The sequence below is a fragment of the Ranitomeya imitator genome, chromosome 1, assembly GCF_032444005.1.
Source record: "Ranitomeya imitator isolate aRanImi1 chromosome 1, aRanImi1.pri, whole genome shotgun sequence".
Taxonomy (NCBI): domain Eukaryota; kingdom Metazoa; phylum Chordata; class Amphibia; order Anura; family Dendrobatidae; genus Ranitomeya; species Ranitomeya imitator.
Window position 1 is genome coordinate 11,435,608 of NC_091282.1, and position 24,207 is coordinate 11,459,814.

The 24,207-nt window shown below is 45.1% G+C and overlaps 1 protein-coding gene across 2 annotated transcripts in view; it reads left to right on the plus strand.

The window, feature by feature from the left end:
- LOC138657415 (zinc finger protein 271-like) overlaps window positions 1-24,207 on the plus strand; it is an 89,610-nt gene that overhangs the window by 37,597 nt on the left and 27,806 nt on the right. For both annotated transcript variants that reach the window (XM_069745190.1, XM_069745192.1), the window contains exon 6: window positions 1,800-1,917. In XM_069745190.1, the coding sequence (XP_069601291.1) occupies window positions 1,800-1,917 (118 nt within the window). The remainder of the gene's footprint in view (window positions 1-1,799; window positions 1,918-24,207) is intronic.

Sequence of the window (24,207 nt, forward strand, 5' to 3'; positions counted from 1 at the left end):
AGGATAGGCGTGATTGTGGCATGTTTGAAAGCAGAGGGGAAGGTGCCAGAAGTTAGTGATAGGTTGAAGAGGTGGGTTAGGGATGGGATGAGTGTGGTGGTGAGGTTGGGGACGAGGTGGGATGGGCTGGGGTCGAGCGCGATTTGGAGAGGAGACAATTAAGCCCCCCTTCAGTGATGTTGGATAGGGAGATTATGGGGTTTGGGTACTGGTCTGGTATACAAAGGGGTTGTGGTGGTTGAACAATGAAGATTTGCCTTGTTTGGTCGATCTTATTTTCTAAGTGTGTGGCAAAGTCCTCAGCAGAGATGAGGGAGGTTGGAGGGGGCAGTGAGGGGCGGAGGAAGGAATGAAAGGTTTTGAATAACTGTTTGGGGTTGTAGGGTAGGAAGGATACGAGAGTTGTGAAGTCGCCTGTTTAGCAGAGATGAGAGTAGATTTGAATGCCAGTGTTGCCTGTTTAAATGCAGTGAAGTCAGAGAGTGTGTGGGTGTCTAGGTGTGTGAGGTTTCTGCGGGGGTGCGCATTTTGCTGGGCATGGATGACCGGTGAGGAGGACAGGGATGAGAAAGTGAGCAGATGGTGGTCGGTTAGAGGGAGAGGGGAGGTGGTGAAGTTAGATAGGTCTAGGGTATGTCCGTCTGTGTGGGTGGCTGCGGAGGACCACTGAGTAAGTCCAAAAGATGAAGTAAGGGATAGAAGTTTGGACGCTGTTGACTGAAGGCCATCAGTGGGGATGTTGAAGTCACCCATCATGATAGTGGGAATATCAGTGGAAAGAAAGTGAAGAAGCCAGGTAGAGAATTGGTCAATAAAGGCAGTGGCCGGGCCCGGAGGTCGGTATATGACGGCCACTTGGAGGTTGTAGGGGGAGTAGATTTGGACAGAGTGGACTTCAAAAGAGGGGAGGATAAGGGAGGGTAGAGGTGGGGTTATGTTAAAGGTGAAGTTTGAAGAAAGGAGAAGGCCCACTCCTCCACCATGTCTGTTGCCGGGGCGAGGGGTGTGGGTGAAGTGGAGGCCGCCGTAAGACATTGCAGCAGGGGAGGCAGTGTCAGAGGGTGTCAGCCATGTTTCTGTGAGGCCGAGGAAGGCAAGATTGTGAGAGAGAAAAATGTCATGAATCACATGAAGCTTATTGCAGATTGAGCGGGCATTCCAGAGTGCTCCAGAGAGAGGGAGCAGGGGGGTGGGCATCGGGGGCACGGGTTTTATGTTGGAAAGATTGCGGTAGTTCATATTAGATAGGGAGCGGTAGGAGGGGGTAGTAATGGGAGGTATGAGCTGTGGGGGTCCAGGGTTGGGAGATAAATCGCCAGCAGTGAGGAGAAGCAGAGAGAGGGCGAGCAGGTGGGAGAAGGAGAGTGGGCGGCTTGTTTTATGTTTTATTAGGAGAGATCTGAGGTTGAGGAGCAGGTCAGCAGAGGAGGTCAGGTGGGGAGGCAGGAGGGAAGGAGAGATGATTATTTGGTTAGAGGGTGCTGGGGTTTGTGGATAGCAAAGGAGAGAGAGGATTAGTGGAGCAAACACTGTAAGGGCGTATGTAAACATGGTGAAGGAGTAAGATGGGTTAATAGCAAAGCTAGATCCGAGTAAAAAGAAGTGCTTACTCAGCAGACATACCCAAAGACAGATACATAGAGTGGGGTCCTGACTCCTGCCGCTGAAATAACTGCGGCGTCTCGATGCTTAGCTGTGTGATGCTTTGCTGCAGGGATGCGCGTGCCTGACCCCACACGCGTGCACCCCTTAAGATGCTACTAAATGTGTTGTGTTGATTGTTACATCTGTTATATAAGGAGGAAGATCCGACTAAGAATAAAGTGAAGGAAGAGACAGAAGAAGAAGTGATGACGAGGGGGGATCAGCCGTGTGTGAGTGACGGGAAGGAGGAGATTCCGGGAGATGTTTCCACAGGTATGTAATAATGACCGACACGTGATGATGACTGACATGTGATATCGTAGTAAAATCTCTGACATGGATGGAAACGGAGCTCAAGTGACATGGGAACAGCAAGGGGAAGACGCCTGGACACATCTCTGACTCCCAGGTCACTACTGCAAACAATGTTGTCAATGAGCATTGCGGAACTTTTATGGACTAACAATAAAACATACAAAACCGCAGATAAAATGGAATTTACAGGAGTAAAAGGTTAGGAAACATCCTTTCCTGTATGACTTGTTTATATGGCAAAATTAATAGGAGAGAAAAACCCTCCTCCACCCCTTATGCTGTGTTCACACTGTTTTTACTGCATTTTTGCGCTTTTTCAATGGTGAAAAAACACTGTAAAATCACTGAAAAAAAAAATTGACATCCTGCTTCTTTCAAAAATGCAGCAGTTTTCCATTTGTCAAGAAAAAAAAGGAATCGTGTGCATGAGATTTCTGAATTTCTGGGACTCGTAGACTGCTGAAGCCTATGCACTAAGTGCAAGACCTATCAAAAATTGAGGGCTACATATTTTATTTAAAAAAATAACACCGTACTGTTTGCAGGCGGGAGCACAACAAACATGCTCATCCATGAGTCCCAGGAGACAAGTGATCCCACACTTGGACACATGAGGAGCGAGTTTTTACATTTCCATTTACTGATTCTGGCCTCTCGCCCTGCACATTTCAAGAGGGACATGAGATCGTATGTATTCATGCCAAAGTGTTTGAGCAGTCACGGTCAGAAGAAAACTACGGTGGGGAACCGCAATTAGATTCTCAAGTGGACGATGATGATGAGACACAGTTGCCAACAAGTGATGTTAAGTCAACAAGTCGGGAGACGGACCAGAGTGCGGAAGTGAAAGACGATTCTGTGCACGGTGAAGTCACTGACCCAACCTGGCGAGGTGCCATGCAGAGCGAGGACAGCAGTGCAGAGGTGGCGGAAGCAGCAGGACCACAACAGGCAGGAAGAGGCAGTGGGGTGAGCAGAGGGAGAAGGCGTCACCACTAACCAAACAACATCATGAAGACAAAGTCTCCAAACAAGTCAGGGACAAAGTGCAAGTCTGGGTTCAGTGATAAGAAAAAATCCCCCAATCTCTGATGATCCCCCGAAGCACCATCAAATCCATTATCATCAAATAGAAAGAATGTTACCACAACAAACCTGGACGCACGTCAAAACTCTCAGCCTGTGCTAGGAAGGCATTAATCAGAGAGGCAGCACAGAGACCAAAGGTAACCCTGAAGGAGCTGCAGAGTTCCCAGGCAGAGACTGAAGAAGTATCTGTCCATACGACCACAATAAGCCACACACTCCACAGAGGTGGCCTTTATGGAAGAGTGGGTAGAAAAAAGCCTTTACTTATACAAAAAAATTGTAAGGCTCGTTTTGAGTTTGCGTGAAGATGTGTGAGAGACTCCCCAATTGTATGGAGGAAGGTGTCAGATGAGACCAAAATTGAACTTTTTGGACACTAGGGAAAACCCTATGTCTGGTGTCAAACCACCACAGCTCATCACCCCAAGAACGCCATACCCACAGTGAAATATGGTGGTGGCAGCATAATGCTGTGGGGATGATTTTTTGCAGCAGGGACAGGAAAAATGATCTGAGTCGAGTGGAAGATGAATGGTGCGAAATTCAGGGATAATATTGAGCAAAACCTGTTCCAGTCCGTCAGTGATTTGATACTGGGATGAAGGTTCACCTTCCAACGAGATAATGACCCAAAACGTACTGCTAAAGCAACACTCCGGTGTTTTAAGGGGAAACATATAAGTGTTTTGGAGTGGCAGAGTTAATCCAGACCTTAATCCAAGGAGAATCTGTGGTCAGACTTGAAGATCGCTGTTCACCAGAGGAAACCATCTAACTTGAAGGAACTGGAGAAGTTTTGCCTTGAGAAATGGGCAAAAATCCCAATGTTTATATCAAGGTGGGATGTTGAGATTTTTCTCTTTAGCTCTTTCACTCCTCGAGTCTATTTTCACCTTCATGATCAGGTTAAATTTTACAATTCTGACCAGTATCACTTTATGATTATTACTAGATGGTGGTCCGATTCCAAGGCATCGGGTATTCTAGAATATGTATGTCCATGTAGTATATTGCCCAGCCACGTAGTATATTGCCCAGCCACGTAGTATATTGCCATCCACGTAGTATATTGCCCAGTCACGTAGTATATTCCACAGAGCCACGTAGTATATTGTCCAGTGACGTAGTATATTGCCCAGTCACGTAGTATATTGCCCAACCACATAGTATATTGCCCAGCCACGTAGTATATTGCCCAGCCACGTAGTATACAGCACAGACACGTAGTATATTGCCCAGCCACATAGTATATTGCCCAGTCACGTAGTATATTGCCCAGTCACGTAGTATATTGTCCAGTCACGTATTATATTGCCCAGCCACGTAGTATACAGCACAGACACGTAGTATATTGCCCAGTCACGTAGTATATTGCCCAGTCACGTAGTATATTGCCCAGCCACGTAGTATATTGCCCAGTCACGTAGTATATTTCCCAGTCACGTAGTATATTGCCCAACCACATAGTATATTGCCCAGCCACTTAGTATATTGCCCAGCCACGTAGTATATTCCACAGAGCCACGTAGTATATTGCTCAGTCACGTAGTATATTGCTCAGCCACGTAGTATATTGCCCAGCCACGTAGTATATTGGCCAGTCACGTAGTATGCACCATATCCCTGTTAAAAAAAAAAAAAAGAATTAAAATAAAAAATAGTTACATACTCACCTCCTGGAACCTCCGGATCGAAGCGGCCGGTTCCCGATGCTTGTCGCGCGCTCCGGTCTGAAGAGTGCATTGCGGTCTCGCGAGATGATGACGTAGCGGTCTCGCGAGACCGTACGTCATCATCTCGCGAGACCGCAATGCATGCAGCGGTCACCGGGGCGTCGCGCAGAGCGGGAAAGGCCGGTTCCTGATTCGGGGGGGGGCCACCGGAGGGTGAGTATGTAACTATTTTTTATTTTTTTATTATTTTTAACATTAGATATTTTTACTATTCATGCTGCATAGGCAGCATTAATAGTAAACGTTGGTCACACAGGGTTAATAGCAGCGTTAACCGAGTGCGTTACACCGCGGTCAACGCTGCCATTAACCCTGTGTGAGCGGTGACCGGAGGGGAGTATGCGGATGCCGGGCACTGACTGTGGGGAGTAAGGGGCGGCCATTTTCTTCCGGACTGTGGCCGTTGCTGATTGGTCGCGGCAGCCATGACAGGCAGCTGGCGAGACCAATCAGCGAATGAATAACCGTGACAGAAAGAAAGACAGACGGAAGTGACCCTTAGACAATTATATAGTAGATTATTTATTATTATAGCGCCATTTATTCCATGGCGCTTTACATGTAATGAGGGGTATACATAATAAAAACAAGTACAATAATCTTAACCCCTTAATGACCGAGCCAATTTTTGCAATTCTGACCACTGTCACTTTATGAGGTTATAACTCTGGAACGCTTCAACGGATCCCGCTGATTCTCAGATTGTTTTTTCGTGACATATTGTACTTCATGTTAGTGGTAACATTTCTTCGATATTTCTTGCGATTATTTATGAAAAAAACGGAAATATGGCGAAAATTTTTAAAATTTTGCAATTTTCAAACTTTGTATTTTTATGCCCTTAAATCAGAGAGATATGTCACAAAAAATAGTTAATAAATAACATTTTCCACATGTCTACTTTACATCAGCACAATTTTGGAAACAAAATTTTTTTTTGTTAGGGAGTTATAAGGGTTAAAAGTTGACCAGCAATTTCTCATTTTTACAACACCATTTTTTTTTAGGGACCACATCACATTTGAAGTCATTTTGAGGGGTCTATATGATAGAAAATAATGAAGTGTGACACCATTCTAAAAACTACACCCCTCAAGGTTCTCAAAACCACATTCAAGAAGTTTATTAACCCTTTACGTGCTTCACAGGAACTGAAACAATGTGGAAGGAAAAAATGAACATTTAACTTTTTTTTGCAAACATCTTAATTCAGAACCATTTTTTTTATTTTCACAAGTGTAAACACAGAAATGTAACCATAAATTTTGTTATGCAATTTCTCCTGAATACGCCAATACCCCATATGTGGGGGTAAACCACTTTTTGGGCGCACCCCAGAACTTGGAAGTGAAGGAGCGCCGTTTTACTTTTTCAATGTAGAATTGGCTGGAATTGAGATCGAACTCCATGTCACGTTTAGAGAGCCCCTGATGTGCCTAAACAGTGGAAACTCCCCACAAGTGACACCATTTTGGAAACTAGACCCCTTAAGGAACTTATCTAGATGTGTGGTGAGCACTTTGAACCCCCAAGTGCTTCACGGAAGTTTATAACGTAGAGCCGTGAAAATAAAAAATCACATTTTTCTACAAAAATGATCTTTTTGCCCCCAAATTTTTATTTTCACAAGGGTAACAGGAGAAATTAGACCACAAAAGTTGTACTGCAATTTCTCCTGAGTACGTCGATACCCAATATGTGGGGGTAAACCACTGTTTGGGCGCACCGCAGAGCTTGGAAGAGAAGGAGTGCCGTTTTACTTTTTCAATGTAGAATTGGCTGGAATTGAGATCGGACGCCATGTCGCGTTTGGAGAGCCCCTGATGGGCCTAAACAGTAGAAATCCCCCACAAGTGACCCCATTTTGGAAACTAGAACCCCCATGGAACTTATCTAGATGTATGGTGAGAACTTTGAATGCCCAAGTGCTTCACAGAAGTTTAGAATGCAGAGTCGTGAAAATAAAAAATATTTTTTTTCCACAAAAAAGATATTGTAGCCCCCAAGTTTTTATTTTCACAAGGGTAACAGGAGAAATTGGACTGCAATAGTTGTTGTCCAATTTATCCCGAGTACGCTGATGTGCCATATGTGGGGGTAAACCACTGTTTGGGCGCACGGCAGAGCTCGGAAGGGAAGGAGCGCCGTTTTGGAATGCAGACTTTGATAGAATGGTCTGTGGGCATTATGTTGCGATTGCAGAGCCCCTGATGTACCTAAACAGTAGTAACCCCCCACAAGTGACCCCGTTTTGGAAACTAGACCCCCCAAGGAACTTATCTAGATGTGTGGTGCGAACTTTGAATGCCCAAGTGCTTCACAGAAGTTTAGAATGCAGAGTCGTGAAAATAAAAAATATTTTTTTTTCCACAAAAAAGATAATGTAGCCCCAAGTTTTTATTTTCACAAGGGTAACAGGAGAAATTGGACCCCAGAAGTTGTTGTCCAATTTATCCCGAGTACGCTGATGCCCCAAATGTGGGGGGTAACCCACTGTTTGGGCGCACGGCAGAGCTCAGAAGGGAGGGAGCACCATTTGACTTTTTGAGCGCAAAATTGGCTGTCGTGTTTGGAGACCCCCTGATGTACCTAAACAGTGGAAACCCCCCAATTCTAGCTCCAACCCAACTCCAACACACCCCTAACCCTAATCCCAACCTGATCCATAATCCTAATCACTAACCCTAACGATAATCACAACCCTTACCCCAAAACAACCCTAATGTCAACCCTAACCATAACCCTAATCAAAACCCTAAATCCAACACACCCCTAATCCTAATCTCAACCCTAACCTCAAACCTAACCCTAATCCCAATACACCCCTAATCACAACCATAACCTTAACCCTAATCCCAAACCTAACCCTAATCCCAAGCGTAACCCTAATGCCAACCCTAGCCTTAACCCTAATCCCAAACCTAACCCTAATCCCAATACACCCCTAATCACAACCCTAACCTTAACCCTAATCCCAAACCTAACCCTAATCCCAAGCGTAACCCTAATGCCAACCCTAACCCCAATACCAACCATAATAAAAACCCTAACTTTAGCCCCAACCCTAACCCTAGCCCTAAGGCTACTTTCACACTTGCGTCGTTTGGCATCCGTCGCAATCCGTCGTTTTGGACAAGAAACGGATCCTGCAAATGTGCCCGCAGGATGCGTTTTTTGCCCATAGACTTGTATTGCCGATGGATCGTGACAGATGGCCACACGTCGCATCCGTCGTGCACTGGATCAGTGTTTTGGCGGACAGTCAGCACAAAAAAACGTTCAATGTAACGTTTTTTTGTACGTCGCATCCACCATTTCTGACCGTGCATGCGTGGCCTTAACTCCGCCCCCTCCTCCCCAGGACATAGATTGGGCAGCGGATGCGTTGAAAAACTACATCCGCTGCCCACGTTGTGCACAATTTTCACAACGTGCGTCGGTATGTCCGGCCGACGCATTGCGACGGCCCCGTACCGACGTAAGTGTGAAAGAACCCTAACCCTGAATTTAGCCCCAACCCTAACCCTAAATTTAGCCCTAACCCTAGCCCTAACCCTAACCCTAGCCCTAACCCTAATTTTAGCCCCAACTGCTCTTCTGTCGGCCGGCAGATGGCGATAGATGGCGGGCGCACTGCGCATGCGCCCGCCATTTCTTTTCCCCGGCGACCAGGAGGAACAGCAGGAGGATCCAGGGACACCGGTGAGTATGATAGGGTCCCCGAATCCCCCTATTTCTCTGTCCTCTGATGTGCGATCACATCAGAGGACAGAGAATTACACTTTGATTTTTTTTTTTTTGCGATCGCCGGTAAACGGTTAATTACTGGCGATCGCAAATGCGGGGTCGGTTAAAACCCCCCCGAATCATGTTCTCTGGGGTCTCGGCTACCCCCGGCAGCCGAGACCCCGGAGAAAATCCGACTCTGGGGGGCGCTATTTACTTTTTCCACAGCGCCGTTAATTAACGGCGCTGTGGTTTAAGTACCCTTAGCGGCCGCCGTTAAAAGGCGTATCGGCGGTCGCTAAGGGGTTAAACAATACAAGTCACAACTGGTACAGGAGGAGAGAGGACCCTGCCCGCGAGGGCTCACAATCTACAAGGGATGGGTGAGGATACAGTAGGTGAGGATAGAGCTGGTCATGCAGCGGTTTGGTCGATCGGTGGTTACTGCAGGTTGTAGGCTTGTCGGAAGAGGTGGGTCTTCAGGCTCTTTTTGAAGGTTTCGATGGTAGGCGAGAGTCTGATATGTTGTGGTAGAGGATTCCAGAGTAGGGGGGATACGCGAGAGAAATCTTGTATGCGATTGTGGGAAGAGGAGATAAGAGGGGAGTAGAGTAGGAGATCTTGTGAGGATCGGAGGTTGCATGCAGGTAAGTACCGGGAGACGAGGTCACAGCTGTATGGAGGAGACAGGTTGTGGATGGCTTTGTACGTCATGGTTAGGGTTTTGTACTGGAGTCTCTGGGCAATGGGGAGCCAGTGAAGGGATTGACAGAGGGGAGAGGCCTGGGAAGAGCGGGGGGACAGGTGGATTAGTCGGGCAGCTGAGTTTAGAATAGATTGGAGGGGAGAGTTAGAGGGGAGGCCACAGAGCAGGAGGTTGCAGTAGTCAAGGCGAGAGATGATGAGGGCATGGACTAGGGTTTTTGCAGATTCTTGGTTGAGGAATGAACGGATTCGTGAAATATTTTTGAGTTGAAGTCGGCAGGAAGTGGAAAGGGCTTGGATATGTGGTTTGAAGGAGAGATCAGCGTCAAGATTACCCCGAGGCAGCGAGCTTGTGGGACTGGGGAGAGTGGGCAGCCATTTACTGTAATGGATGGGTTCATTGGGGGGGGTCGCGTGAGATGGGGGGAAAGATGATGAATTCTGTTTTGTCCATGTTAAGTTTTAGAAATCTAACGGAGAAGAAGGATGAAATAGTGGACAGACATTGAGGGATTCTGGTTAGTAGGGAGGTGATATCTGGTCCAGAGATGTAGATCTGTGTGTCATCAGCATAGAGGTGATACTGAAAGCCGTGAGATTCTATGAGCTGTCCCAGGCCAAAGGTGTAAATGGAGAAGAGCAAGGGCCCAAGGACTGAACCTTGTGGGACTCTGACAGATAGGGGGCGAGGTGAGGAGGTGGTGTGTGAGTGGGAGACGCTGAATGTCCGGTCTGTTAGGTATGATGAGATCCAGGATAGAGCCAAGTCTGTGATGCCAAGGGATGAGAGGATCTGTAGTAATAGGGATTCTGGTTAGTAGGGTGGTGATATCTGGTCCAGAGATGTAGATCTGTGTGTCGTCAGCATAGAGATGATACTTTATGAGATAACTCTGGAGCGCTTCAAGATATCCCCAGTGTTTCAGAGACTGTTTATTGTGACACGTTGTACTTCATATTCGAGGTCAATTTTGGTCATTATTTTCCACGTTTACTTATGAAAATATCGATCATTTGACAAAAAAAATTAGAAAATGTTGCAACTTTGAATTTTTATGCCTACGAGTTACATTTACCATATATCTACTTTACTCTATTTTTTTAAACATATTTTTTTTTGTTAGGAAATTGAAATGGTTAAAATTTTATCAGCAATACCTAATTTTTCCAACAAAATTTACAAAATCATTTGTTTAGGGGCCACATCCCATTTGAAGTTACTCTGAGGGGCCCATGTGACAGAAAATACTCAAAAATGACACCATTTCAGAATCTTCACCCCTCAAAGTGCACAAAACCACATACAAGAAGAAACATTTAGTAGCTTCATAAGAATTAAAGAAATGTGGAGGGAAAACATAAAGATTTTATTTTTCCCCACAAAAACATTGCTTTAGCCTCAATTTTTACAAAAATGGACCATACAGTTTGTAGCGCAGTTTTTCCTGAGTGCGTCGATACCCGATATGTGGTAGAAAACTACTGTTTGGGCGCACGGCAAGGCTCGGAAAGGAAGGAGCACCATTTGACTTTAGAAATCAAAATTGGGTGTAATAGATGGCGGACCCCATGTCATGTTTGTAGGGCCCCTAATGTGCCTAAACAGTGAAGCAAACCACAAGTGACTCCATTTTGGAAACTACACCCCTCAAGGAATATATGTAGAAGTGTGGTATGCACCTTGAACTCATAGTTCAGCAGTTTATAACATTGAGCCGTGAAAATATAAAAAAAAAATTACCACAAACTTGTTGATTTAGGTCCAAATTTTGAAATTTCGTAAGTAAAACAGTAGAAAGTGGCCCCCAAAATTTGTTGTGCAATTTCTTCTGTGCACGCCGATATCCTTTATGTGGTGGAAAACTACTGTTTCCATGCACGGCAAGGCTCGGGAAGGAAGGAACGCCAACTGAATTCTGGAGTGCAATTTTGTCTGAGAGAGATTGGTGTGTCCCGCAACTGTTGCTGAATGTGGAAATACCTCATATACTGTATGGCTGTGCAGTACTTTTTAGCCAAATGGTGAGATTACAGAGGGCTATTTGCCTTCTGGAGTGCAGATTTTCCTAGAATAGTTTGCGGACTCCATATACAGATTCCCCTCAAGTGACTCCATTTTGGAAATTACACCCCTTTGAGAATTTATCTACAGATGTAGTGTCTATTTTGACTCCATGGGTCTTTTCCAGAAACAGGCAGCACTGGATGTTGTTGAGTGAAAATTGCAAACCGCTGTAGTAATGACCAATACGTTGTAGTGACCAGGACACTATGCCCAGCCTGTGCACCCATAAATTAGGCAGGCTCTCATCGCAACAAAAATGCCAAACATGGGGGCACTAATTGTGGTTTAGGCACACTGGGGCTCAGAAGGGAGGGGGGCATTTGAATTTAGGAGTGCAGAATTTGCTGAATTTCTTATTGGGGGTGAGAAGACAAAGTGCTTTTGCAGAACCTTTGTACTATCAGTAATGTGGAAGCCCCCTATATTTCCATTGAGAGATGACGGACCTGAGTGGATTGAGTAGAAGCTTTTGTTGGGCCCATTTTGGATCTCATTTATCCTGCACTCCTCGCTGAGCACTTACTTCGGGTTTCCATCTAAATCTCCGAGTGACGTAATTCAGGTGACATGACGGACAGGTCCATTCGCTATAATGAGGCAGCAAAGTTACTCTGTCGAAAAAGACAGACACCGCCGGATCCTAAGCCACACGATGTCCACACTGCCTCTATCTGCCTCATTATAGGGAATCTTCCGCCGGGGTTTCTGTCTGAATCGCATATTTCAGAGATTTGCACAGAAGCCCTGGCGTAAGCGCTCAGTGCAGAGCTCAGGATAAATGTGAGCCGAGCCTTACTGCGATGTTTTTATGTTTGGCTTCTGTCACACACTAAAAGACGCTTTTTATTGCAAAATAAAGTTTTCACATCACCATATTTTGAGAGCTTTAATTTTTCCATATTTCGGCCCACAGAGTGATGTGATGGTTTGTTTTTTACGGGACGAGTTGACGTTGGCACATGACATTTTTTTTGTTCACTTTCTATTCTGATTTTTCGGAGGCAGAATGAACAAACACCAGCAACTCAGGAATTTTTTTTTATGCCATTCACCGTGTGGTAAAATTGATAAAGCAGTTTTATTCTTCGGGTCAGTACGATTACAGCGATACCTCATTTATATAGTTTTTTTCTTTTTTTGGCACTTTCACATAATAAAAACTATTTTATAGAAAAAATAATTATTTTTGCATTCTTTATTCTGAGAGCTGTAACTTTTTTATTTTTCTGCTGATGGAACTTTATGGTGGCTTGTGTTTTTTGCGGGGTTAACTAGTGGGACAGTTTTGTAGGTCAGTTCATTCTGGATGCAGAATTACCAAATATGTGGACTTTCTTTTTGTTTTTACATAAATATACCCATTTTGTTTTTTTCATTCATTTTTTTTTTAACCCCTTCATGACCCAGCCTATTTTCACCTTAATGACCTTGCCGTTTTTTTCAATTCTGACCAGTGTCCATTTATGAGGTAATAACTCAGGAACGCTTCAACGGATCCTAGCGGTTCTGAGTTTGTTTTTTCGTGACATATTGGGCTTCATGTTAGTCGTAAATTCAGGTCGATAATTTTTGCATTTATTTGTGAAAAAAATGGAAATTTGGCGAAAATTTTGAAAATTTCGCAACATTCAAATTTTAAATTTTTATTCTGTTAAACGAGAGAGTTACCGTGTTTTTCGGACTATAAGACCATAAGACGCACCCCAAACTTGGGGTGAAAATTGCAGAAAAAAAGATTTTTTTTTTATAAGATGTGGGTCCGTCTTATTGTCCGAAGTTACTGTATCTTACCTGAGGGCTGGCGGTGGCAGAGCAGGGTCACAGGAGGCATGGTGTCGGCAGAGGTGGGGTGATGCGGTACGGCGTGCACCTGAGCAGGGTCCCTTCCTGCTTAGGTGGGCGACGCCACGGCATGGTGTCCATGGGGGGGTTGCAGCAGTGGTGTGGTGACGGCACAGGTGCTGGGATAATGAGCGGTATGGCGGGAGCAGGGTCCCTTCCACAGGTGAGGTGATACAGTGGCCCGGAATGCAATGTGAGCAGAAGAGCCGGGTTAATCACCGGTTTCTCGGTTGCGGCGGCCATCTTCCTGAGGCCGCATGTGCGCAGATGGAGTGCTCTGCTTCCCGGGGCTTCAGGGAAGGTTGCGTGTGCGCAGATGGAGATCGCGGCGGCCATTTTCCTGAAGCCGAGTTCCGGGCCGCTGCGTCACCTCACCTGTGGAAGGGACCCTGTGCACGCCATACCGCTCATCATCCCCGCACCTCTGCCGCCGCCACCACACCACTGCGGGTAAGCCTGCATTACGACTATAAGACGCACCCCCTATTTTCCCCCTTTTTTGGGGGGAAAAAGTGCGTCTTGTAGTCTGAAAAATACGGTATGTGACACAAAATAGTTAATAAATAACATTTCCCACACGTCTACTTTACATCAGCACAATTTTGGAAACAAAATTTTTTTTGCTAGGAAATTATAAGGGTTAAAATTTGACCAGCGATTTCTAATTTTTACAGCGAAATTTACAAAACCATTTTTCTAGGGACCACCTCACATTTGAAGTCAGTTTGAGGGGTCTAGGGGTCTATATGGCTGAAAATACCCAAAAGTGACACCATTCTAAAAACTACACCCCTCAAGGTGCTTAAAACCACATTCAAGAAGTTTATTAACCCTTCAGGTGCTTCACAGCAGCAGAAGCAACATGGAAGGAAAAAATGAACATTTAACTTTTAGGCCGGCTTCACACTTGCGAGTTTTACGGACGTAAGAGCGCAGAAACTACGTCCGTAAAACTCGCAAAAAATACGGCACAATTATTCTCTATGCCCCTGCTCCTATCTGCCGTATTTTACTGATCAGTATTATACGGCTTTCTACGGCCGTACAAAATCGCAGCATGCTGCGTTTGTCACCGTACTGCGCAAGAAATACGCCAATGAAAGTCTATGGAAGCGTGAAAAATACGGATTACACACGGACCAGCAGTGTGACTTGCGAGAAATACGCAGCGGTGTTAGAGAGAAAAGCCGGTAATTCAGTGCGGTGTACAGTAAAATCACACTGACAGCTTACAGTCCAATAGGTAGAATAAATGTGTACACATAGAATAGGTATATATATATATATATGTCAGTGAGACACATATATGTATATATATTAATATTTATTCCAGCGCTATACAGCTTGAAAGCCGGTAATTCAATTACCGGCTTTTTCTTTCTCCTTCCTAAACCCGACATGATTTGAGACATGATTACATACAGTAAACCATGTCTTCTCTCCATTTTTTTTGCAGATTCCACACTACTAATGTCAGTAGAGTGTATCTGCAAAATTTGGCCGTTCTAGCTCTTAAAATAAAGGGTTAAATGGCGGAAAAAATTGGCGTGGGCTCCCGCACAATTTTCTCCGCCAGAGTAGTAAAGCCAGTGACTGAGGGCAGATATTAATAGCCTGGAGAGGGTCTGCCCCCAGGAAGATGCGCCTATTCTGGCACTTGGCCACTCTCTTCCCATTCCCGTGTAGCGGTGGGATATGGGGTAATGAAGAGTTAAAGCTCCCAGGCTTTCTAGGTAATTTCCCACGATCTATGAACAGCCAGCAGAGGGCGCCTCACCGCAAATGAAGCTAAATATAGATCATTGATCTATATTTAGCCTCATTCCCCGGGGTTTTGCAGCGAGGAGCAGCCTGCATTAGCGGAACTCCTTGCTGCAAAATGTTTTAACCCCTTCAGAAGGATTTACATCGTTGGACGTTACAGATCTGCGGAGGGTAAGTATATTGTTGGTTTATTATGTTTTTTTACTTACAAAACGAGGGTCTTCAGTGACTGGATTGGGCGTAGAATAAAATACTCCAACAACCATTGTTTTTATTTCATTAAAATAATTTTAAATAATGTGTTTGTGTTTTATTTAACCCTTTACTACAATTGGATTAATAATGGATAGGTGTCATAATTGACGCCTCTCCATTATTAATTAGGCTTAATGTCACCTTACAATAGCAAGGTGGCATTAACCCTTCATTACCCCATATCCCACCGCTACACGGAAATGGGAAGAGAGTGGCCAAGTGCCAGAATAGGCGCATCTTCCAGATGTGCCTTTTCTGTGGTGGCTGGGGGCAGGTGTTTTTAGCCAGGGGGGGCAATAACCGTGGACCCTCTCCAGGCTATTAATATCTGCCCTCAGTCACTGGCTTTACTACTCTGGCGGAGAAAATTGCGCGGGAGCCCACGCCAATTTTTTCCGCCATTTAACCCTTTATTTTAAGAGCTAGAACGGCCAAATTTTGCAGATACACACTACTGACATTAGTAGTGTGGAATCTGCAAAAAAAATGGAGAGAAGACATGGTTTACTGTATGTAAACCATGTCTCAAATCATGTCGGGTTTTAAGAAGGAGAAAGAAAAAGCCGGTAATTGAATTACCGGCTTTCAAGCTGTATAGCGCTGGAAAAAATATTAATATGTATACATATATGTGTCTACTGACATTAGACAGTATATATATATATTTTTTTCTTTTTGGGACACATGGATCACTTCTATAGCGGTATGTTGGTTTTGCAAGCCTGCGAGAAAACCACGCAGTACGGATGCCATACGGATTACATATGGAGGATGCCATGCGCAAAAAACGCTGAAACACCCTGCCTACGGAGGTGCTACGGACCACTATTTTCGGGACTTTTCAGCGTATTACGGCCGTAATATACGGACCGTATTTTCATACGCTGAGTGTGAAGCCGGCCTTAGTCACAAAAATGATGTTTTAGCAACAATTTTTTTATTTTCCCAAGGGTAAAAAGAGAAACTGGACCTCAAAAGTTATTGTATAATTTGTCCTGAGTATGCCGATACCTCATATGTGGGGGTAAACCACTGTTTGTTCGCACGGCAGGGCTCGGAAGGGAAGGAGCGCCATTTGACTTTTTGAATGAAAAATTGGCTCCAATCTTTAGCGGACACCATGTCGCGTTTGGAGAGCCCCTGTGTGCCTAAACATTGGAGCTCCCCCACAAGTGACCCCATTTTGGAAACTAGACCCCCCAAGGAGCTTATCTAGATGCATAGTGAGCACTTTGAAACCCCAGGTGCTTCACAAATTGATCCGTAAAAATGAAAAAGTACTTTTTTTTTACAAAAAAAATTTTTAGCCTTAATTTGTTCATTTCCACATGGGCAACAGGATAAAATGGATCCTAAAATTTATTGGGCGATTTCTCCTGAGTACACTGATGCCTCACATGTGGGGGTAAACCACTGTTTGGGAGCACAGCAGGGCTCGGAAGGAAAGGAGCACCATTTGACTTTTTGAATGAAAAATTAGCTCCAATCGTTAGCGGACACCATGTCGCGTTTGGAGAGCCCCTGTGTGCCTAAACATTAGAGCTCCCCCACAAGTGACCCCATTTTGGAAACTAGACCTCCCATGGAACTAATCTAGATGTGCGGAGAGCACTTTAAACCCCCAAGTGCTTTACAGAAGTTTATAACGCAGAGCCATGAAAATAAAAAATAATTTTTCTTTCCTCAAAAATTATGTTTTAGCAAGCAATTTTTCATTTTCGCAAGGGTAACCGGAGAAATTGGACCCCAAAAGTTGTTGCCCAGTTTGTCCTGAGTACGCTGATACCCCATATGTGGGGTTAAACCACTGTTTGGGCGCACGTCGGGGCTCGGAAGGGAGGGAGCACCATTTGACTTTTTGTACGCAAGATTGGCTGGAATCAATGGTGGCGCCATGTTGCGTTTGGAGACCCCTGATGTGCCTAAACAGTGGAAACCCCTCAATTCTATCTCCAACACTAACCCCCCCACACCCCTAACCCTAATCCCAACTGTAGCCATAACCCTAATCACACCCCTAACCTCAACCCTAACCCCAACACACCCCTAACCCTAACCACAAGCCTAATCTTAACCCTTATTCCAACCCTAGCCCTAATTCTTTTTCCAACCCTAACCCTAAGGCTATGTGCCCACGTTGCGGATTCGTGTGATATTTTTCCGCACCATTTTTCAAAAATCCGCAGGTAAAATGCACTGCATTTTACCTGTGGATTTACCGCGGATTTCACCTGCGGATTCCTATTGAGGAACAGGTGTAAAACGCTGCGGAATCCGCACAAAGAATTGAGATGCTGCGGAAAATACAACGCAACGTTTCCGCGCTGTATTTTCCGCACCATGGGCACAGCGGATTTGGTTTTCCATATGTTTACATGGTTCTGTAAACCTGATGGAAAACTGCTACGAATCCGCAGCGGCCAATCCGCACCGTGTGCACAGAGCCTAATTCTAACCCTAACCCTAGTTCTAACCCTAGTTCTAACCCTAACCCTGATGGAAAAATAAAAGTAAATATATTTTCTTTATTTTATTATTGTCCCTACCTATGGGGGGTGATAAGGGGGGGGAGTTCATTTACTATTTTTTTTATTTTGATCACTGTGATAGGTTTTGTCACAGTGATCAAAATGTACCTGGAACGAATCAGATTTGCATGTGTAGTGCGCCCGCCATTTTGGAAGATGGTGGCGCCCATGGAGCAGACGGACGGACACAGAGAGGCTCGGTAAGTATGAGGGGGGGGGTCGGACCACTCCCCCTGTCCCTGCAGATTGAGGGAAATTGGAGTTAACCCTTTCACCCGATCTGCAGGGACGCGATCCCTCCATGACGCATACGCTGCGTCACAGGTCGGATTGGCACCGAATTTCATGATGCAGCGTATGCGTCATAGGTCGGGAAGGGGTTTAAATCTCGTGGCACTTTTATTACACAGATCGCTGGTATACTACGCTGACCAAACCCTCTTATTCCATGCCCCTGGTGCCGTCACTGGCAGACCCTGAGGTTGTCATGTCGACCTCGGGTTGCCATGACGTCCATCAGTTACTCGCAATCACATCACGGTGGTGCCGATCGGAAGGAAGAGGGTGCCTCCTCCCTCTCGCAGCCTCCTAAATTTTGCTAACAATATTAATCGAGTTATCTAGGAGGGTGAACAGCCAGGGGCAGTGCGGGCACCGCTCCTGACATTGATAGCCGGGTCTCTGCTATCCCATAAGCCGACCTCCCAGCGGCGATTGCGAGGGTATAGCTCCTGTGCTGGCACGATCGCCAAGATGTACCTATACGTTAAAGGTAGTGAAGGGGTTAAAGAAGAATAAAAACGCAGTAACTCGTCTATTAATAGGAGGACTGTTGTGAATTCTGTGGCTGAATTCACTCCTGTGGTCACAAGTGGTACTGCAGCTTCTGAGCTTCCTCCCTCAGGTGTTCTGGTGAGCTCGTTAACTGCTTCATTACTTAACTCCGCCTGATGCTGCTATCCTTGCTCCTTGTCAATGTTTCAGTGTTGGATCTGAGCTTCTCCTGATTGTTCCTGTGACCTGCTGCTCTGTATAGCTAAGTGCTTTTTGCTTTTTTGTTGCTTTTTTTCTGTCCAGCTTGTCTTTTGTTTTGCTGGAAGCTCTGAGACGCAAAGGGTGTACCGCCGTGCCGTTAGTTCGGCACGGTGGGTTTTTTTTTGCCCCCTTTGCGTGGTTTTGCTTTAGGGTTTTTTGTAGACTGCAAAGTTCGCTTTACTGTCCTCGCTCTGTCCTAGAATATCGGGCCCCACTTTGCTGAATCTATTTCATCCCTACGTTTTGTCTTTTCATCTTACTCTCAGTCATTATATGTGGGGGGCTGCCTTTTCCTTTGGGGAATTTCTCTGGGGCAAGTCAGGCCTATTTTTCTATCTTCAGGCTAGCTAGTTTCTTAGGCTGTGCCGAGTTGCCTAGGTAGTTGTTAGGCGCAATCCACAGCCGCTTTTAGTTGTGTTTAGGATAGGATCAGGTGTGCAGTCTACAGAGTTTCCACGTCTCAGAGCTCGTTCTTGTATTTTTGGGTATTTGTCAGATCACTGTGTGCGCTCTGATCGCTAAGCACACTGTGTTTCTGGATTGCCTTCATAACACCTGTCATTAGCAAACATAACAGTACAAGGAGCCAAACTAATGATTCTCAATAGAGGGAAAGAAAAAGTTCTGACATCATTTTTTTTTTTTTTCTGCTCTGTGTTCACTTTTTTTTTTTCCCCTAGACATTTGGGTGATTCTGGACACAGGTGTGGACATGGATATTCAGGGTCTGTGCTCTTCAATGGATAATCTCGTTATAAATGTACAAAAAATTCAAGATACTATTGATCAGAAATCTATGTTAGAACCAAGAATTCCTATTCCTGATTTGTTTTTTGGAGATAGAACTAAGTTTCTAAGTTTCAAAAATAATTGTAAGCTATTTCTGGCCTTGAAACCTCATTCTTCTGGTAATCCTATTCAACAGGTTTTGATTATTATTTCTTTTTTGCGCGGCAACCCTCAAGACTGGGCATTTTCTCTTGCGCCAGGAGACCCTGCATTGAGTAGTGTCGATGCGTTTTTCCTGGCGCTCGGATTGCTGTACGATGAGCCTAATTCAGTGGATCAGGCTGAGAAAAATTTGCTGGCTTTGTGCCAGGGTCAGGATGATATAGAAGTATATTGTCAGAAATTTAGGAAATGGTCAGTACTCACTCAGTGGAATGAATCTGCGCTGGCAGCTTTGTTCAGAAAGGGTCTCTCTGAGGCTCTTAAGGATGTCATGGTGGGATTTCCTATGCCTGCTGGTTTGAATGAGTCTTTGTCTTTGGCCATTCAGATCGGTCGACGCTTGCGCGAGCGTAAATCTGTGCACCATTTGGCGGTACTGCCTGAGGTTAAACCTGAGCCTATGCAGTGCGATAGGACTATGACTAGAGTTGAACGGCAGGAATACAGACGTCTGAATGGTCTGTGTTTCTACTGTGGTGATTCCACTCATGCTATTTCTGATTGTCCTAAGCGCACTAAGCGGTCCGCTAGGTCTGCCGTCTTTGGTACTGTACAGTCCAAATTCCTTCTGTCCATTACCTTGATATGCTCTTTGTCGTCGTTTTCTGTCATGGCGTTTGTGGATTCGGGCGCTGCCCTGAATCTGATGGATTTGGATTATGCTAAACGTTGTGGGTTTTTCTTGGAGCCTTTGCGGTGTCCTATTCCATTGAGAGGAATTGATGCTACACCTTTGGCCAAGAATAAGCCTCAATACTGGGCCCAGCTGACCATGTGCATGGCTCCTGCACATCAGGAAGTTATTCGCTTTCTGGTGTTGCATAATCTGCATGATGTGGTCGTGTTGGGGTTGCCATGGCTACAAACCCATAATCCAGTATTGGATTGGAACTCTATGTCGGTATCCAGCTGGGGTTGTCAGGGGGTACATGGTGATGTTCCATTTTTGTCGATTTCGTCATCCACCCCTTCTGAGGTCCCAGAGTTCTTGTCTGATTATCAGGATGTATTTGAAGAGCCCAAGTCCGATGCTCTACCTCCGCATAGGGATTGTGATTGTGCTATCAATTTGATTCCTGGTAGTAAATTCCCTAAAGGTCGATTATTTAATTTATCCGTGCCCGAACACGCCGCTATGCGCAGTTATGTGAAGGAATCCCTGGAGAAGGGACATATTCGCCCATCGTCATCACCACTGGGAGCAGGGTTCTTCTTTGTAGCCAAGAAGGATGGTTCGCTGAGACCGTGTATTGATTACCGCCTTCTTAATAAGATCACTGTTAAATTTCAGTATCCCTTGCCATTGTTATCTGACTTGTTTGCTCGGATTAAGGGGGCTAGTTGGTTCACTAAGATAGATCTTCGTGGTGCGTATAATCTGGTGAGAATCAGGCAAGGAGATGAATGGAAAACTGCATTCAATACGCCCGAGGGTCATTTTGAGTATCTAGTGATGCCGTTCGGACTTGCCAATGCTCCATCTGTGTTTCAGTCTTTTATGCATGACATCTTCCGTGAGTATCTGGATAAATTCCTGATTGTTTACTTGGATGACATTTTGATCTTCTCAGATGATTGGGAGTCTCATGTGAAGCAGGTCAGAATGGTTTTTCAGGTCCTGCGTGCTAACTCTTTGTTTGTGAAGGGATCAAAGTGTCTCTTCGGTGTGCAGAAAGTTTCATTTTTGGAGTTCATCTTTACCCCTTCTACTATCGAGATGGATCCAGTTAAGGTCCAAGCCATCCAGGATTGGATTCAGCCGACATCTCTGAAAAGTCTGCAAAAGTTCCTGGGCTTTGCTAATTTTTATCGTCGCTTCATCTGTAATTTTTCTAGCATTGCCAAACCATTGACCGATTTGACCAAGAAGGGTGCTGATTTGGTTAATTGGTCTTCTGCTGCTGTGGAAGCTTTTCAGGAGTTGAAGCGTCGTTTTTGTTCTGCCCCTGTGTTGTGTCAGCCAGATGTTTCTCTTCCGTTCCAGGTCGAGGTTGATGCTTCTGAGATTGGAGCAGGGGCGGTTTTGTCACAGAGAGGTTCTGATTGCTCAGTGATGAAACCATGTGCTTTCTTTTCCAGGAAGTTTTCGCCGGCTGAGCGTAATTATGATGTGGGCAATCGAGAGTTGCTGGCCATGAAGTGGGCATTCGAGGAGTGGCGTCATTACATAGTAACATAGTAACATAGTTAGTAAGGCCGAAAAAAGACATTTGTCCATCCAGTTCAGCCTATATTCCATCATAATAAATACCCAGATCTACGTCCTTCTACAGAACCTAATAATTGTATGATACAATATTGTTCTGCTCCAGGAAGACATCCAGGCCTCTCTTGAACCCCTCGACTGAGTTCGCCATCACCACCTCCTCAGGCAAGCAATTCCAGATTCTCACTGCCCTAACAGTAAAGAATCCTCTTCTATGTTGGTGGAAAAACCTTCTCTCCTCCAGACGCAAAGAATGCCCCCTTGTGCCCGTCACCTTCCTTGGTATAAACAGATCCTCAGCGAGATATTTGTATTGTCCCCTTATATACTTATACATGGTTATTAGATCGCCCCTCAGTCGTCTTTTTTCTAGACTAAATAATCCTAATTTCGCTAATCTATCTGGGTATTGTAGTTCTCCCATCCCCTTTATTAATTTTGTTGCCCTCCTTTGTACTCTCTCTAGTTCCATTATATCCTTCCTGAGCACCGGTGCCCAAAACTGGACACAGTACTCCATGTGCGGTCTAACTAGGGATTTGTACAGAGGCAGTATAATGCTCTCATCATGTGTATCCAGACCTCTTTTAATGCACCCCATGATCCTGTTTGCCTTGGCAGCTGCTGCCTGGCACTGGCTGCTCCAGGTAAGTTTATCATTAACTAGGATCCCCAAGTCCTTCTCCCTGTCAGATTTACCCAGTGGTTTCCCGTTCAGTGTGTAATGGTGATATTGATTCCCTCTTCCCATGTGTATAACCTTACATTTATCATTGTTAAACCTCATCTGCCACCTTTCAGCCCAAGTTTCCAACTTATCCAGATCCATCTGTAGCAGAATACTATCTTCTCTTGTATTAACTGCTTTACATAGTTTTGTATCATCTGCAAATATCGATATTTTACTGTGTAAACCTTCTACCAGATCATTAATGAATATGTTGAAGAGAACAGGTCCCAATACTGACCCCTGCGGTACCCCACTGGTCACAGCGACCCAGTTAGAGACTATACCATTTATAACCACCCTCTGCTTTCTATCACTAAGCCAGTTACTAACCCATTTACACACATTTTCCCCCAGACCAAGCATTCTCATTTTGTGTACCAACCTCTTGTGCGGCACGGTATCAAACGCTTTGGAAAAATCGAGATATACCACGTCCAATGACTCACCGTGGTCCAGCCTATAGCTTACCTCTTCATAAAAACTGATTAGATTGGTTTGACAGGAGCGATTTCTCATAAACCCATGCTGATATGGAGTTAAACAGTTATTCTCATTGAGATAATCCAGAATAACATCCCTCAGAAACCCTTCAAATATTTTACCAACAATAGAGGTTAGACTTACTGGCCTATAATTTCCAGGTTCACTTTTAGAGCCCTTTTTGAATATTGGCACCACATTTGCTATGCGCCAGTCCTGCGGAACAGACCCTGTCGCTATAGAGTCACTAAAAATAAGAAATAATGGCTTGAAGGAGCTAAGCATCGCGTGGTGGTATTGACTGATCATAAGAACTTGACTTATCTCGAGTCTGCCAAGCGCTTGAATCCTAGACAGGCCCGTTGGTCGTTATTTTTTGCCCGCTTCGACTTTGTGATTTCGTACCTTCCAGGCTCTAAAAATGTGAAGGCGGATGCTCTGTCTAGGAGTTTTGTGGCCGACTCTCCGGGTTTATCTGAGCCAGCGGGTATCCTCAAGGAAGGAGTCATTGTGTCTGCCATCTCCCCTGATTTGCGGCGAGTGCTGCAAAAATTTCAGGCGAATAAACCTGATCGTTGTCCAGCAGAGAAACTGTTCGTCCCTGATAGGTGGACTAATAAACTTATCTCTGAACTTCATTGTTCGGTGTTGGCTGGTCATCCTGGAATCTTTGGTACCAGAGAGTTAGTGGCTAGATCCTTCTGGTGGCCATCTCTGTCACGGGATGTACGTACTTTTGTGCAGTCCTGTGGGATTTGTGCTAGGGCTAAGCCCTGCTGTTCTCGTGCCAGTGGGTTGCTTTTGCCCTTGCCGGTCCCAAAGAGGCCTTGGACACATATTTCGATGGATTTCATTTCTGACCTTCCCGTTTCTCAAAAGATGTCAGTCATTTGGGTGGTCTGTGATCGCTTTTCTAAAATGGTCCATCTGGTGCCCTTGGCTAAATTGCCTTCCTCCTCTGATTTGGTACCTTTGTTCTTTCAGCATGTGGTTCGGTTGCATGGCATTCCTGAGAATATTGTTTCTGACAGAGGTTCCCAGTTTGTTTCAAGGTTTTGGCGAGCCTTTTGTGGTAGGATGGGCATTGACCTATCCTTTTCCTCGGCTTTCCATCCTCAGACTAATGGCCAGACCGAACG